A 17,978-nucleotide genomic window follows, 5' to 3' on the forward strand; every position below is an offset into this window, starting at 1 on the left:
CCAGTGCTGCTGATCACTCTGTCGGACACACAGTGTTGCAAGCACACGTACTGTGGCCTGCCAGTCAGGTAATCAAGAATCCATGACACCAGGGGAGCATCCACCTGCATCACTGTCAGCTTCTCCCCCAGCAGAGCAGGGCAGATGGTGTTGAACGCACTGGTGAAGTCAAAAAACATGACCCTCACAGTGCTCGCTGGCTTGTCCAGGTGGGCGTAGACACGGTTCAGCAGGTAGACGATGGCATCCTCAACTCCTAGTCGGGGCTGGTAGGCGAATTGGAGGGGATCTAAGTGTGGCCTGACCATAGGCCGGAACAGCTCCAGAACAAGTCTCTCCAGGGTCTTCATGATGTGGGAGGTCAATGCCACCGGTCTGTAGTCATTGAGGTCGCTGGGGCGCAGCGTCTTCGGCACAGGGACGAGGCAGGACGTCTTCCACAGTACAGGAACCCTCCGGAGCCTCAGGCTCATGTTGAATACATGGCGAAGTACTCCTCATAGCTGAGGGGCACAGGCTTTGAGCACCCTGGTACTGACACCATCTGCGCTGATACGTGGAAATCCCTGGTCTTTAACTGCTCAGAGTGGAGAAAAAGCAATTGGGATGGTATTGAAAATCTCAAATAAAAGCATTGGAGCACACGTTAGCCAAAGCAGAGGTGGTAACAAATCAGCATATAGGAAGAAGATTGAATATCTGGCTGAGCGCTGCCACAACAATACCACTACAGAAGGAAGAAGACAGAGGTCCATGACCTACTCATCATTAAATAAATGGATGTATTTAGTAGCTATAAATTTCTTGGTGTTAACATATCAGAGGATCTTTCCTGGAACTAGGACATGTGTGATCATAAAGAAGGCACTACTGTGCTTTTACTTTCTTAGCAGTTTGTGTAGATTCAGCATGTGAACAACAACTTTGACAAACTTCTATGGATGCCCCTCTAAGCACCATTCTCTATGAACTCTAGAGACTTAAAGGAATTAGAACAAGATAACCAAACGAGAAACAATCAAGCAAATATGGAAATAGGTGAGTTTATCCACTTAATTAGAACAAACAGAAGTGCTGAATATGTTTTAAATGCTGAGAGAATGGGAAGTATTAAAATTTAAGGAGCACGAGTGCCTTTGTACTTAAATTAAAAAGCTAATATGCAGATACAATAGGGAATAGCAAATTGTTAACCTCTATTGTAAGAGGATCTGAGTATAAGAATAAAGGTGTGGCTATAGGGCCTTGAAGAAACCACAGATGGAGTATTACGTGAAATATTGTTGCCCTCACCGAAAAATTCCCAAGACTGGTTCTTGGAACTATGGTTCTGTCATATTAGGAGACATTAAATTGGCTAGGCCTTTATTATCCAGAGTTTAGGAAATTAACCTCATTGAAATTCACAAAGTTCTTAGACAACTCTGCAGGAAAGATATGAGGACAATACTTTCCCTGGCTAAACAGTGCAGAACTACGATTCACTGTTTCACCACTGAGGGTAAGACCATAAGACAATAAAACCATAAGACATAGGAGCAGAATTAGGCCATTCAGTTCTGCCATTCCATCATGGCTGATCCAGGATCCCACTCAACCCCATACACATGCCTTCTCGCCATATCCTCTGATGCTCTGACTGATCAGGAAATGACCAACTTCTGCCTTAAATATACTTATGGACTTGGCGTCTGCCACAGTCTGTGGCAGAGCATTCCACAGGTTCACTACTCACTAGCTAAAAAAATTCCTCCTTATCTCTGTTCTAAAAGGTCACTCCTCAATTTTGAGGCTGTGCCCTCTAGTCCTGGATACCTCCACCATAGGAAACATCCTCTTCACATTCACCCTATTTAGTCCTTTCAGTAGGTTTCAATGAGATCCCCCCTGCATTCTTCTAAGTTCCAGTGAGTATAGACCCAAAGCTACAAAACGCTCCTTATATGTTAACCCCTTCATTTCTGGAATCATCCTTATGAACCTCCTCTGGAATCTCTCCAATGAAAACACATCCTTTCTGAGATATGGGGCCCAAAACAGTTGACAATACTCCAAGTGCAGCCTGACTAGTGTCTTATAAAGGCTCAATATTACCTCCTTGCTTTTATATTCTATTCCCTTTGAAATAAATGCCAGCATTGCATTTGCCTTCTTTCCAGTAGACTCAACCTGTAAATTAACCTTCTGGGAGTCTTGCATGAGGACTTCTAAGTCCCTTTGCACCTCTGATGTTTGAACCTCCTCCCATTCAGATAATAATCTGCACTATTGTTCCTTTTACCAAAATGCATTATCATACATTTCCCAACACTGCATTCCATCTGCCACTTTTCTGCCCATTCTTCCAATTTGTCTAAGTCCTGCTGCAATCGCATTACTTTCTCAGCACTACCCATCCCTCCACCCATCTTCGTATCATCTGCAAACTTTGTCACAAAGACATCAATTCCATTATCTAAATCAATGACAAACAAAATAAAAAGTAGCAGTTCCAATACTGACTCTGAGGAATGCCACTAGTCACTGGCAGCCAACCATAAAAGGCCCCTTTTAATCCCATTTGCTGCCTCCTGTCAGCCATTCTACTATTCATGCCGGTATCTTTTCTGTAACGCCATAGGATTTTATCTTGTTAAGCAGCCTCGTGTGGCACCTTGTCAAACGCCTTCTGAAAATCCAAGTAAATGGCATCCACTGACTCTCCTTTATCCACCCTACTTGTTGCTTCCTCGAAGAACTCTAAGATTTGTCAGGCAAGATTTCACTTTACATAAACCGTGCTGACTTTGACTTATTTTATCATTAGTCTCCAGGTACCTCAAAACCTCATTCTTGATAATAGATTCCAAAGGTAAGCGCATTTGGATTGAAATGAAGTCAAGGAAGGAAGTGAAATTTATTAAAATTCATGAATATTTCAAAAAGCATGAAGCAGTATCAATATAGCAATCAACATATTGGAAAAGTAGTTGAGAGAGACCACTTGAGTTGAACTACAACAATATACAGTATGATCCATATGAAAAGACTGACGTGGGTAGGACTAATAAAGTTTATCTTGCTTACTTAGTGAAAGTGAATGAAGTCAAATGGGAAATTGCTTAATTTAAGTTCAGCCAAAGGATGATAGAAGTGGACAGGAACTGGTTGGGCCTTCATCAAAAGAAGAATTTAAAAAAAGGCCAACTTCAACTGTCCTAATGTTTAAATAGAACTGGATGTGAACAGTGAGAGAAAAAAGTTTAAAGTTTATAAACAAGAAATTATTAAATACACAGAACATGTTGGATGACTTATAGAAGAAGATTTGAACATATTTATATGACAACTACACAAAACATGATCTCATTCCATTCATATTACATTGGACACTTAGGAGTCGGTTATGGGGCTGCAATTTGGAAAATTAATGTCTCAAAGAAAGTTACTAATAGGCCTATTATTTCCTGATTTGCTTTTGTTCCATGGAGACAGCTATGTTAGGGGTATATATTCAGAAAATTGGTCTTCTGGTATGCTTCACATGCCATTCTTAATATATGAAGACATACATAAGGTCATTTATTCTTTTTGGAAATGTTAGTGAACTAATGCTTAACATGTTCATATGACTTTTCTTTGGACATTTGCTTGAATGCTATACAAACGTGCTGTGGCTAAGTTCGTATACCATTTTAGATCAAAACAACATTTTATTCTAACTTCACCAAAACATTTCGATATGAAATTCAAATTTTTGTGATTATGGTTTGCACGAAACAATGGCCTTGCCAGTGAAACTCACGTCTTAAAAAATGGTTCAAAATATAACTACACAAAGAAAATACAACTTTAAAGCAAAGTTATATGCTGTATTTTGCAATGAAGTACACTTTCCTGCACAGTAGAAAAACTTTCATTCATTCAGAGGAGCATTCATTAATCTTTTTAACCGGGCTTTAAGAGTGAGACAGACCTGGCCTTGGCTTTGGACTCCAGCTCTGGCAATGCAGCATGACTTTTAACAACGTGTTCTATCTAAGACAAAAATGCACATAATAGAAAGTTGTTAATTTTCAGAATATATAAGGTCTGTAAAGTTTAAATAATTATATGCACTTTCCATCTTCCTCATTATAGATTCCGTATTGGGTACTACTGGAAATAGAGACTGGCTGATGAATGGAGAATTCTTTTGTGTGCTTTTTGGAAGTGTCTTGTAGTTTGTTATAAACAATTTTTTCATGTACAGCACAAAACTAAATAGTTTTCTGGTTGAATTTTTGAAATTTAGAATCTTTTAACACTTTTGAATAAGTAACCATATTAAGTTTGAAAATGAAAACAGCACATTTATAATATACAATAATGGTGATTGTGGTGAAGTGGATTGTCTATTACTATGTGTGAAAGTTGAGGGATTTACCCATGTATATGAGCCAATCTTCAAATTTTTTTTGTTTTATTGGTGCCAACAATGATTCATATTGTTCCAGAAATCATAAGTAACGTAATTTAGTTCAGCAAAATCAGTGCTCCATTGGTTGAACTCTTCTTTCTGCCATTAGAAAAAGCATTGTGTTTCAAGGCATTGTCCATGGATTGAGCAAGCAATTTACATTGAAATTCTCATGTCATACTTGTAATCTTATTTTTTTGATTCAGGTAGTTGAAGGACAGAAAATCTTCCCACATATTAAATAGGCTGCAGGTGATGTTGGAAACAAGTGGCAGGTGATTCCTGTTAGCTAGGTGGAGACTGGGAAGCGCCTGTCTGTGCAGGCCTGACAGGACACGACACCATCCCTCCCTCCTATGACCGGCATCCAATGGCCCAGGGCGATCCGGATGGGTCCAGTGGAACTCCTTAAGGAGCGATGGATTCAAGATGAAACCGGATGGCACCCAAGAACTCTCCTCCGGGCCATAACCTTCCCAGTCAAGGAGATATTCACAAACCATCCTCAATGATGTGAATCCATCAATCGGTGAACCGTGTATACTGGACCAGCTTCCACCATCCAAAGTTCCAGGGGTATAGGTTTAGTTGGGTTGAGTAGCCCAAGAACAATGGGCTTGAGGCATGGAAGGTAGATGTGATCCTTAGGGACAGTGACAGCTAGAAATGGTAAATGACCGGATTGCTATGATGGGTAATCTTGAAGGGATCAACGGATTGGGTGAGAGCTTGTAAGAGTGGGCGCACAGGTGCAGTTCTTGGGACTACAGTCAGACACAGTCCCCAGGCCAGAGTAGTCTGGCTTGGTGTTGTTGATGATGATGATAATAATAATAATAATAATAAAATAATGAGTACTTTATTGATCCTGAGTGGGAAATTATTTTGTTACAGCAGCAACCTCTAAAAACACACTGAGCAGTGTGCAGCCCGAAAGAATAGTAACTAATAGTAAAGCACAGAATAATAATATACACACTAATAATTTAACAATGTGCACTAATATGTAATAATAATGTACAAAACAATATAAAACAGAGACTATAGTATTATGATGTGTGTTCTGCTGTCACACAGAGATGAACTGTTGTATATGATTATTGCATTTGGTAGAAAAAATTTTCTGTAACGATCCTTGTGACAGCGGAGCTGAATGAGTATGTTGGAAAGGGTGCTGTGCTGCTTATTCAGTAGGTCACGGAGAGGATGTGCCTGATTGTCCATGATAGATAACAGTTTGTTTAGTGACCTCCTCTCCACCATGAACTCAAGAGTCCAGATTGTAGCCAAGGATGAAACCAGGCTTTTTGATGAGTTTATTTAGTCTTTTTGCTTCACCAGCACTGATGTTGTTCGCCCAACATAAAGCTGCAAAAAAGACTGCACTCACTACAACAGACTGGTAAAAGATCTCCAACATCCTGCTGCACACATTGAAAGATCTCACCTTCCTTAGAAAATAGTGTCTGCTCATCCCCTTCTTGTAAACAGCATTGGTGTTGGTTTTCCAATCAAGTCTGTTGTCGAGGTGAACACCCAAGTATTTGTACTTCACCACCACCACAACTTCTCCCAGAATGCATACAGGATTCATCACAATCCTCTTCCTCCTAAAATCAATCACCATCTCCCTGGTTTGGCCACATTCAGGAGCAGGTGATTCCTCCTACACCACTCCACAAACTTGTCCTTACTCCTGCCCATCTCTGATACACCCAACCACTGCAGAGTCATCAGAGAACTTCTGCAAGTAACAAGACTCAAATTTGTACTGAAAGTCTGAGGTAAACAGTGTGAACAGAAAAGGAGACGGGACAGTCCCTTGTGATGCTCCAGTACCACTCACCGCCATCTCAGACTGAGAGCTACAAACTGGGGTCTATCTGTCAGATAGTCAGTAATTCAGGAGATAGTGGATTTGCCTATGCCCATCCTTTGAAGATAGTGGTTAGCTTGGCAGCAGTAGGTGTGGCTGACAGCTAGGTTGATCTTCTGTACCCACTTCCAAGCACTCTGTTATTGGCAAGTCAGGGCCCTGGCAGATGGGACCTCCACCACCAGCTCCTCCGCTTGTAGCTATAACGCACGTCAAAGGGCAACATACCTGTGGCAAAGCAGGTGTGTAAATTGTGGGAAACCTCAGTCCAGAGCAGGTACTTCTTCCACGTGAAGGGTTAGAGGTGATGAAGCATCACAGAAACGTCTCCACATGCTGACTGGCTCTTTCTAACTGACCTTTGGTCTGCAATTGCCAGACGATAAAATCTGTTGGTGGCCAGAGGACAATATCACTGAGGTGCGGAGGAGGGAGCAGAAGGCTCGCTAGAAGTGGGAGACAAATTGTGGACATTGGTCTGACACAATGTCCCGAGGAAATCTGTGGAGGTGAACTATATGTTGGAGAACCAAGTCCATCATCTCAGCTTCTGAAGGAGGCTTGGGAAGGACAATGAGGTGGGCCACCTTGAAGAACCAGTCCACAGCATGATCAGCATGGCCCCATCAGCAGATGGCAAACCCATGATGAAGTTCATGGCAATGTGGGACAGAGGCAACAGTAGACAGGGAAGGGCAGTAGGAGCCCAGAGGGCTACTCGGATGGAGGAACTGGACTGGGCAGGCAGTGATGAACTGACATACATCTGCGATCATGGTGGACCAGAGAACCAGTGTCACAAAAAATCCAGAATTTGTCATGGCTGGGTGGGGGGGTCACGAGAGGGGTGAAGAGTGGATCCACTGGAATGCCTCAGAGTAGAGGGCTGCTGGACATACATGTGGCTGTCAGGTGTGTGCTGGCCAGAACAAGCTTGTACTGTAGGGTCAGGCAGATCTGGTTTTCAAGGTCCCAGAAGATTGGGGTGAGGATGGAATGATGGTCTGAGAGTTGACCTCCATTTCCTCTGGGTGAAACTATTGTGACAGGGGGTCTGCCTTCGCATTCCTGGAGCTGGGTCAGTAGGAGAAGGTGAAGTTGAATTGATGGAAGAAGAGGGCCCCGCGATTTGAACCTGTGCGAGAAGAAGGCACAAGGATATGTCTTGCAGTCTGGTCCTCGCTAGGAGAGGATGGCACTGGTGCCTGCATAAAATGCATCCACCTCTACCAGAAAAGGTCTGGAGGGCTTGGATGGTGGACAACAGGAATGGTGGTGAAGCATCTCTCATGCTCTTTGAAAGCATGGTCCACAGCAGCAGACCAGGTTATCTGTGAAGTAGATGACTTGGTGAGGGATGCGAGAGGAGCAGCTATATGTGGAAGTTGGAGAACCCCAAGATGCACCATGGCTATTTGACGGAGTGTGGTTGGGGGTATTTAGCAACGGGTGCACTTCTTCTGTGTCTATAGTTATGCTTTGGGGTGAAAGGATGTAACCCAGGAAGGAAATGACAATGGTATGGATCTGGCATTTCTCTAATTTGTAGTACAGTTGTTTTTCAAGGAAATGGTGAAGGACTGAATGGACAGAACAGACATGGTCTTGAGGGTCCCTGAAGAAGATGAGGAAGTTGTTGAGTTAGAAAAACACAAACCAGTGTAGCATGTCACAAAGGATCTCGTTAATGAAGACTTGTAAAATGCCTGGACTGTTGAAAATTTCAAAAGGCATCACCAAGTATTCATAGTGGCCAGTGGGTGTTATGAATGCCATCTTCCACTCATCCCACTGGCGGATTGTACACACTCCGTAGCTCCACTTTGTTGAAGATCTGGGCCCTACAGAGTGCTTTGTACTAGCCATAAAGTGGAGAGGGTAACTTTGTTGAGTCCAGGTTAGTCAATGCAGACACGGAGTCACCATCTTTCTTTCTGACAAAGAAAAACCCTGTACTGGCTTGAAACTAGGTAGTTAAGTGAAGTGCTTCGGCAATGTAGTCATTCATGGCTTGGGTCTCAGGAGCGGAGAGGGTGAACAGACAAACCTGGGGAGTGGTGGTGCCTGAGAGGAGGTCGACTGCGCAGTCATGTGTACTGTGAGACGGCAAGGTGCTGTCCTCCATTATATTGAAAGCAATGGCTAAGTCGTGATATTCCTATGGGGGTTTGGTGAGGTCCTATTTTTCCTCCCTCTCCTTGGACTTAGAGGGTGAGGTCAACTGAAGTTGCAGGCAGGTGGATCCCCAACCCAGGAGTCGACTGGATGACCAGGTGAAGTGAGGGTCATGAGTGGAGCTCGGGAGGGAGTCCAAACTGCACACACAGAGTCCAGGCTGGTAAGTTGCCTGCTGTACGGGAATCCACTAGAGCCTCCTGTGTGCATAGAGCTGTTGGGGTGTGGAGGCGGACAGAAAGAATGACTTGGGTTAAGGTGCTGAAACAAGGGGCCAGGGAGAGCTAAATAAATAGCAGGCCCCTTGTCTTTACCTGGTGGTGCCATTTCCTGGACACAGTTAGCATTTGTTGTGTGGATGATTGGCAGCTCCACAATAAAAGCACATATTGTTTGTTTCTCCACTGACACTCATGTTTTTGGGGGCTAAGGGAGCTCTCCCTAACTACATGGCTTCTGAAAGCATTGATGATGAAGGTCCTGCAGCTTGAAATGTTTTGGGGAATGGAACAGGGGTTCTGGCCAATGATCTGGAGGGGCTTTCTGTAAAACACTTGTCAACTCGGAGGGCCAGAGTAATGAGGGCAGACAGCTCATATTTCAAATGAGAGGCATTGATCATGTGGATAGTCAGAGGCTTTTCCCCAGGGCCGAAGTGGCTAGCACAAGAGGGCATAGTTTTAAGGTGCTTGGAAGATGATACAGAGGAGATGTAGGGGGTAAGTTTTTTACACAGAGAAAGGTGAGTGCGTGGAATGGGCTGCCAGTGGTGGAGGTGGAGGCGGAAACAATAGTGTCTTTTAAAAGACTCCTGGATGGCTACATGGAGATTAGAAAAATAGAGGGCTATGGGTAAAGCCTAGGTAGTTCTAAGGTAGGGACATGTTCGGCACGGCTTTGTGGGCTGAAGGGCCTGTATTGTGCTGTATGATTTCTATGTTTTTACGTTTACTCTGAGAGGACATGATGGTATTGGGCCATCAGCACTTCCAGGTTCCAGCTACGCTTTGCCACGAGGGTCCTGACTTCTTCGGTGTAATTCAGCAATGAGCATGAGCCTTGACGCAGGTTCATCTTATTCGTTGCCCCTCTTCCACTTCCAGATGGTCAAAAACCTGATGAATGTCAGCAGTGAATTCCTCATACTTATTGCAAATGGTGGCTTATTGTACCAGTTAGTGGTGACCTAGGTCGGAGCTCGCCCAGTGAACAGAGAGATGACAAAGACAATTTTAGCTTGGTCTGTAAAATACAGAGATGGTTGGAACTCAAAGTGTAAGACACACTGGGACAAGAAATTGCGGCTGTGGGTTGGGGATCTGTTAAACCATTTGGACACCAGTATCTGGGGCTCAGTGGGAGGAGATGGACTGTTGCAGGGTTGCTGTATCAAGATGCAGAGTTGGAAGAGAGTAGTGAACGGATGAACAGATCCTGTTGCTTCTGTATTGTATGCTCACATGAACAGACAACTTTCTTTAGGCAAGTATACTCTGCTGAGTTAATTGAAAGTTCATTCCCTGGCAGGAAATGTATAGGAGGCTGGACCCAAAAGCAGAGCAGTGGAGATGACTTAGCAGTTAGCAAAAACTTCTAATAAAAATTTGCCTGAGGGGCTACAAAAGAGGGAACAGATACTGAACACAATAAGGCAACAAGACTAGAAGCAACTTGCTGAGGCTGACTGGTTCGATGTGTGAACAGGGACCGTGGATGAGAGCTGGGTTTAAATAGGCTGCAGGTGGTGAGTTGAAAATCAGTGACAAGTAATTCCTGTTAGCTTGGTGGAGATCGGGAGGTGCATGGCTGTGCAGGCCTGACACACCGCTCTGTGTGGCAAATGATTTCATACAATTGATTCAAAATATGGCCTCAATATCTAGACATTCATGGCTGTTTGATGATATTAAATGACCATAGAATATTAGTAATGTTGAGGCAGAGTATTATGTATTAAAGAACACTTGGCACCACTGAAGGGTGATTAATTAATTTCCAGGCATAACTAACACTTATGAATACATAGAGGTGGCTAAATATTGCAATACAATTAACATGTTACACAAGAGAAAAATAGAAAACACATGATGCAGAAAGACAGTTTAGTTAAGAGATTTTTGTTAAAATAATTAAAGGTACATAGACAGATGACAGCAGCAATGTTGTTAATCTGTAGAAATGATTGTTAAGTCCAGAAGGCTGAAATAATTAATTTCTACCATTTACTATTAATCCAAAATAGCTTTGTTTTATGTAGTAAAAAATACTCATGATCAACCTTAAGTGTATATAGATATTTCAGTAAGTACCCAAAATACACAAAAAATCCCTCTCCCAAGATTTCACCACAGTTTCAGCAATTTTCTTACCAGTTTTCCTGTCACACTTTGTCCACCTTCACTTAGCCATAGATCAGGTACCATAGCAGAGTAATAAGGACCCCAAACACCAGGTACAAATATGGGGCTTTTACTAATCTGAGGATAGAAATTAAAATGTTAACATTAAACTAAATTATATCATTAATAGAGTATCAGTTGCCGATGCCACATTATGCTTTCTACTTTAGTCCTGAAAGTTATTGCTTGGAAGTGTAAACATATAATTAAGGATGCTTATTGAAATAGGAAATGCATATCATTTAACATTTTAAATCTAATCTGTACTTCAAAAAAATTACCTGTACAGAAATGCATAAATTAAAAATGTTATTAATTTAACACCAAATATTCAGGGTAGGGAAACAAAATTACCTCGCTATCTCTTTAGCTTCATAGAATCTCTTCAATTGTTATGTAAAATGTATCATGAGTGCATCTTAAAACCTGTGCTAATCACAAACTTATTCCATGCAATATCCCATCAACACCGTTTAATGATAGTATTTTTATTTCTAAATCTAGAAGTGTGGGCTTGAGATCCACATCAACATAAAGAAAGTTGACAAAGTACATTATTGAATGGTGCATTAAATTATTAGAATCAGCAGCCCTGTTTTTCAGTTTGAGTAAACTAACACAACTGGCTCAAAAACTAATCTGGTTCATACAAACCCAATTTACTATGGCACGCCTGATGCCATCATGGAAGAGAACTTTCCAAAAGATGGCTGCAGCACGGTCCCTTTACAACATTAGGTTTTCTTTGTAACGTTATACTTTATACTTTATTGTCGCCAAACAATTGGTACTAGAACGTACAATCATCACAGCGATATTTGATTCTGCGCTTCACACTCCCTGGATTACAAATATTAAATATTAAAATATTAAAAATAGTTAAATTAGTAAATATTAAAAATTTAATTGATAAATCATAAATAGAAAATAGAAAAATGGGAAGTAAGGTAGTGCAAAAAAACCGAGAGGCAGGTCTGGATATTTGGAGGGTATGGCCCAGATCGGGGTCAGGATCCGTTCAGCAGTCTTATCACAGTTGGAAAGAAGCTGCTCCCACATCTGGCTGTACGAGCCTTCAAGCTCCTGAACCTTCTCCCGGAGGGAAGAGGGACGAAAAGTGTGTTGGCTGGGTGGGTCGTGTCCTTGATTATCCTGGCAGCACTACTCCGACAGCATGCGGTGTAAAGTGAGTCCACGGATGTAAGATTGGTTTGTGTGATGTGCTGCACCATGTCCACGATCTTCTGCAGCTTCTTTCGGTCTTGGACAGGACAACTTCCATACCAGGTTGTGATGCACCCTAGAAGAATGCTTTCTACGGTGCAACTATAAAAATTAGTGAGGGTTTTAGGGGACAGGTCAAATTTCTTTAGTTTTCTCAGGAAGTAAAGGCACTGGTGAGCCTTCTTGGCAGTGAACTCTGTTTGGTTGGACCAAGTCAGGTCATTTGTGATATTGACCCCGAAGAACTTAAAGCTTTTGACCTGTTCCACTTGTGCACCACCGATGTAAATTTGATCGTGCGGTCCACTACTCTTTCTGAAGTCAACAACCAATTCCTTCGTCTTGCTGACGTTGAGGGATGGGTTATTGTCTTCGCACCATGCCACCAGGTTCTTAATTTCCTCTCTGTACTCACTCTCATCATTACCCGAGATACGGCCTACAATTGTGGTGTCATCAGCAAACTTATATATTGAGTTTGATGGAAACTTGGCTACACAATCATGGGTATACAGTGAGTACAGCAGGGGGCTGGGTACACAGCCTTGTGGGGCACCGGTGCTCAGAGTGATTGTAGAGGAGAGCTTGTTCCCTATTTTCACAGCCTGGGTCCTGTCTGTGAGGAAGTTGAAGATCCAGCTGCAGCTCTGAGTGCTAAGGCCCAGATTCCGGAGCTTAGGAATCAGTTTAATTGGAATGATGGTATTAAAGGCAGAGCTGTAGTCAATGAAAAGGAGCCTTATGTATGCGTCTTTATCCTTCAGGTGTTCTAAGGAGGAATGTAGGGCCAGAGAGATGGCATCTACCATTGACCTGTTGCTCCGGTACGTGAATTGCAAAGCGTTGAGGTTGACCGGTAGGCTGTGGTTGATGTGTGCCATAACCAATCTCTCGAAGCACTTCATAGCAATTGATGTCAGAGCCACAGGTCGATAGTCATACAGGCACGCCACCTTGCTCTTCTTCGGCACTGGGATTATCGTTGTCTTCTTAAAACACGAGCGGATCTTAGACTGAAGCAAGGAGCAGTTGAAGATGAACACTCCAGTTAGCTCACTTGCACAGGCCCAGAGAACCCGTCCTGGGACGCCATCTGGGCCCGTCACCTTCCTTGGATTTATCTTCAAGAAGGCTCTGCTAACGTCCTCCTCAGTGACAATGAATCTCGATGCCACCAGGTCCAGTTCATCCGGAGGGAGCGGGACGTTCCCCTTCTATTCGAATCTTGCGTAGAATACGTTAAGTTCATCAGGAAGAGAAGCGCCACAGTTATTGATATTCCCAGCCTTTTCTTTGCACCCAGTGATCTTATTTAGACCCTGCCATAGTCTATTGGCATCCCTTTGGTTAGCCTGGGCTTCCAACTTGGCTCGATATTGCCTCTTGGCGCCCTTAATGGCTTTTCGGAGTTCACGCCTGGATTCCGTGTAGTGACTGGTATCCCCGGACCTAAAAGCCGCAGCTCTAGCCTTTAAGAGGGACTTGACCTCATAATTCATCTAAGGTTTCCAGTTAGGGAATACCCGGATCGTCTTGGAAGACACACAGTCCTCCGTGCATTTCCAAATAAAGTCCGTGACAGCTGAGGCATACTCATCGAGGTTAGCTGCTAAGTCCTTGAATACTAACCAGTCCACCGATGCAAAGCAGTCATGGAGGACCTCATCCGTTTCCTCCATCCAACACGACACTACTTTTGACACTACTTTTTAATGTTAAATTTATTGATTAGTTCTAATGATGTACACGCAATTAAAATCAAATATCACATATTCGTATCAGGAGATTTTTTAAAAAAGTTTCATTTTTGTTTATTTTATTGTGGATCAAGGGAATTTGGCTGCCTTCTAAACTAGGCAATTTGTGCTCTGTAATGGATCCACTCATTTGCGGCTACTCATGAACCCTGAAAATCAAATTAGATTTAGTATTCCACAAGTTGTCAGGAATCACTACTGGATATCCGTATAAAAGTCTCAATATAACTCACTGTTTTTTGATACGCAATTAAATGAAAATTTATCTGACTTTTCAAGTGGCTCAACAAAAAGTTAAAGATCTATATCAATGATCAAAGAAGTGATAGGATATCTTCATGCCTTTGTTTAAAAAAGAACTCGGTGGCTAAATCCCAGTTTCCAATAATAGGATTTAAAAAACAGATTAACTGGTTATATGATTCATTGTTACTTTCAGGACATTGTTCATCCATACTGCTGCTTTTTGCCAAAGTAATATGATAAGTAGTTTATTATTTTAAACCACCTTGATAAACACCAGATAAATGATGCCATTACACTTCAGTCGATGTTTATTTCCGATTGAGTTAATACAGACCTCGCTTTAGAAGTTAAGCACGTAAGAACTAGGAACAGAAGTAGGCCATAGCGGGCCCTTCAAACCTGCACCTCCAGTCATTAAAACTATGGTTAATCTCTCTCAGCACCATTTTATATCACTGACCAATACCCCTGGATTCTCTTCATCTCTAGCAATCTATCAATCTGTTTTTAATGAACATGATTTCTGGGCCTCTACAGTTTCTAGAGTAGATAATTCCATAGATTCGTCATCCTCTTAGTGACAAAATTTCTACTTGTTTTTGTCTTTAATTGCCTATCCCATGATGTCCCCTGTACTTGTACTCATCAGCTAAGTGAAAAATCTTCCCTGCATTTAAGGTTTTTACTTTGGGAATGTTGAGTCTGGCAAGAAGAAGAATAATGCTAACCAGAGTTCGATCTCTTATCAGCTACTTGAATAACAACCTCTCTAGTAGAGATACTTGAATGAAATGTTAGTTAAAATCAATGACAAGTTATCAAAATATTGTCAATATTAAGTGCCAGTTTCACCTAATGTTTAGTTAGAGTTTCAATCTTGGTAAAGGAATCAAAGTCTTTATTAGGGTCAGCCTTGATAATATATAAGGAATGAAATGGAATGTGTCCACAGTCAAATGTTAAGGATCTTGCATGGCCTTGTCATGAACCATTATTGTCAATAGGACAATATTATACAGTAGGGACAAGTTAGTGGAGGATATTTGTCCTCCTATATGCTTCCTGAACTACTTCTAGCAATCATGTCAAAGTACTGGTGAAATACCAACAATGCTTTCTTCACAAACTCTTCCTTTTTCACTGAGGCATGTGAACCAATGTCAGGGTCCTCTCCAAGCACTGAGGTCACTTTTACACCCAGTCAGCTACACTGGACAAGATTCATTATTTTTATGCCCAATTTCAAGAAATGAACATTTTATACCAAGACATAACTTGGCAAAGAAAAAGACTCAAGGTTGTGTTCTAAGTTTTCTTGAGGAAGTGCAACATGTATTTATGATCATCACCATTCAAACTGGAACACAAGCACTTGAGAAACTTGTAGCCATACAGTGGGGACACTCACTATTGCATGTTACATCTGTGAAAGGATCTGCAGCTTCCACATTAGCCTCATTAGCTGCATCAGAACCAACTGAAACCCAGAATGGAAATAAGTCATCCTTGATCCAAAGGGACTCCTTCATTAGATGAAGTACATACAGCACACATTATATTGCTGAATGAATTTTGCACCTGATTAGCACTTGAGTGCTAAACCTGCAACTGTATATGTCATGGTCCAGTCTATTAACTACTTATTTCAATTAATTTCCTTTTCCCTGTGTTCCACTGGGCTCCTTGATTAGAGCACCTGATCCTCATTCGAACCGGCAGCATAACGACTCCGGCTTTCATCTACTCACGGCGGGACCGTCACCTGAACGAATGCAGTTGTCTCCGATTTAGGCCCCCGTTCATTGTGGACTCTAAGTGGCTGCGGTGCTTTGTGGATCCGGTCGTTTTCATGTCCAGCTGAGTTGCCAGCTGTTTGCTGCCACTCCGAGCCAATGGTATTCTGCTGTTTTCGTGACCAGCTGAGATTTGCTGGCCATTGCCGCTACCCCGAGCCGAGATTCGAATGGACTGTCGTGGTTTGGATTTCGTTGTCTCGTATCCAGCTCAGTAGGCAGGCCGTTTGCCGCTCCTCGAATGGATTGTCGTCGTTTTGTCGTCTCGTATCCAGCTCAGTAGGCTTTCCGCTACTCGTTGTTTTGTCATTTCGAGTCCTAGTCCAAGTCCAAGTCTAAGTCCTGGCTCTGTGTCCGAGTCCCGAGTCCAAGTCCCAAGGCTCCGAGTCCCAAGGCTCCGAGTTCTCAGTCCCAGTCCCAAGGCTCCGAGCCCTGAGTCCGAGTCCGAGTCCCGAGTCCCAGTTAAGTCCAAGTCCTGGTTCCAAGTTCCTAGTCAAGTCCAGGTCCTGGTTCCGAGTTCCAAGTTAAAATCCAGGTCCTGGTTCCGAGTTCCAAGTCAAGTCCAAGTCCTGGTTCCGAGTTCCTAGTTAAGTCCTAGTCTGTCTCCGTGCCTGTGTCCTGCACTTGGGTCCGCCTCCAGTCGCTCCATGTAACAGTATATTTTAGCATCTGCTGGAATCCAAATTATGGTAATCCACAATGAGGTCTCAAATTCCCCTCTAATCCATATTTTCATACATTGGTGTTCTATTTTCAAACAGCATAATACAAATAATTAAAATCTGTAATAAAAACTAGGCAACATTCAGTAGTAGAAGAATAAAACTTGCGCAGTATGCATTAAACCATTTCTCACATGTAGCTCATTTGAGGAGTTCAACTTCCAGTCCTAGGTTTAAATGATGAAATCAACAATTTGTAATTGGTAACTTTCATTGATATTTAAACTGCCCAAAGAAGATATTGCAAGAACAAGAAACCCTTCATTTTCAAGGGATGAAAACTCAACAAAGTCAGTCTGAGATCATGGTAAAGCACTTCCACACCATGTGAAGCCATGACATCAGCCAATATAACAACAGATGAAACTATTCTCTCCTTCACTGTTAACAAAGGATAGAACAGTATGTGCATCAGATTCAATCACCTAGAGGGAATTTTCAACCCAGAGAGCTATGGATGTTGAGTCATCAAATATATTGAAGGTTGAGATACAAACCCCATTTCCAGAAAAGTTGGGATATTTTCCAAAATGCAATAAAAACAAAAATCTGTGATATGTTAATTCACGTGAACCTTTAATTAACTGACAAAAGTACAAAGAAAAGATGTTCAATAGTTTCACTGACCAAATTAATTGTATTTTGTAAATATACACAAATTTAGAATTTGATGGCTGCAACACACTCAACAAAATTAGGGACAGAGTTAAAATCAGATTGAAAAGTGCACAGAAAAGTCATGCTACTGTGACAATTATAGCTACCTGGGCTTGGGAGTACTTCGGAAAGCCATTGTCACTCAACACAGTCCATCACTGCATCCAGAAATGCAACTTGAAACTGTATTACGCAAGGAGGAAGCCAAACATCAACTCTATGCAGAAACGCCGGCGAGTTCTCTGGGGCCAAGCTCATCTCAGATGGACTGAAAGACTGTGGAACCATGTGCTGTGGTCAGATGAGTCCACATTTCAGCTAGTTTTTGGAAAAAACGGGCTTCGAGTTCTCCGTGCCAAAGATGAAAATGACCATCCAGATTGTTAGCGAAAGGTGCAAATGCCAGCATTTGTGATGGTATGGGGGTGCATCAGTGCCTACGGCATGGGTGAGTTGCATGTATGTGAAGGTATCATTGACTCTGAGGCGTATATTAGGATTTTAGAGAGACACATGTTGCCATCAAGGCGACGTCTCTTCCCGGGACATCCATGCTTATTTCAGCAGGACAATGCCAGACCACATTCTGCACGGGCTACAACAGCGTGGCTTTGTAGACAGAGTACGTGTGCTTGACTGGCCTGCTGCCAGTCCAGATCTATCTCCTATTGAAAATGTATGGTGCATCATG

At 42.4% G+C, this 17,978-nt stretch overlaps 1 protein-coding gene across 17 annotated transcripts in view; it reads right to left on the bottom strand.

Annotated features, from left to right (window-relative positions):
* Positions 1-17,978, bottom strand: part of fggy (FGGY carbohydrate kinase domain containing) — a 346,341-nt gene that overhangs the window by 109,811 nt on the left and 218,552 nt on the right. For all 17 annotated transcript variants that reach the window (XR_011888007.1, XR_011888000.1, XR_011888001.1 and 14 more), the window contains exons 9-10: positions 10,859-10,966; positions 3,956-4,017 (exon numbers count right to left, since the gene is read on the bottom strand). Coding sequence is in view for 8 of the 17 variants with exons in the window: in XM_072273806.1 (XP_072129907.1) it covers positions 3,956-4,017; positions 10,859-10,966 (170 nt within the window). In the remaining 9 variants the exon portion in view is untranslated. The remainder of the gene's footprint in view (positions 1-3,955; positions 4,018-10,858; positions 10,967-17,978) is intronic.

This window comes from Mobula birostris, chromosome 12 (assembly GCF_030028105.1).
Source record: "Mobula birostris isolate sMobBir1 chromosome 12, sMobBir1.hap1, whole genome shotgun sequence".
Taxonomy (NCBI): domain Eukaryota; kingdom Metazoa; phylum Chordata; class Chondrichthyes; order Myliobatiformes; family Myliobatidae; genus Mobula; species Mobula birostris.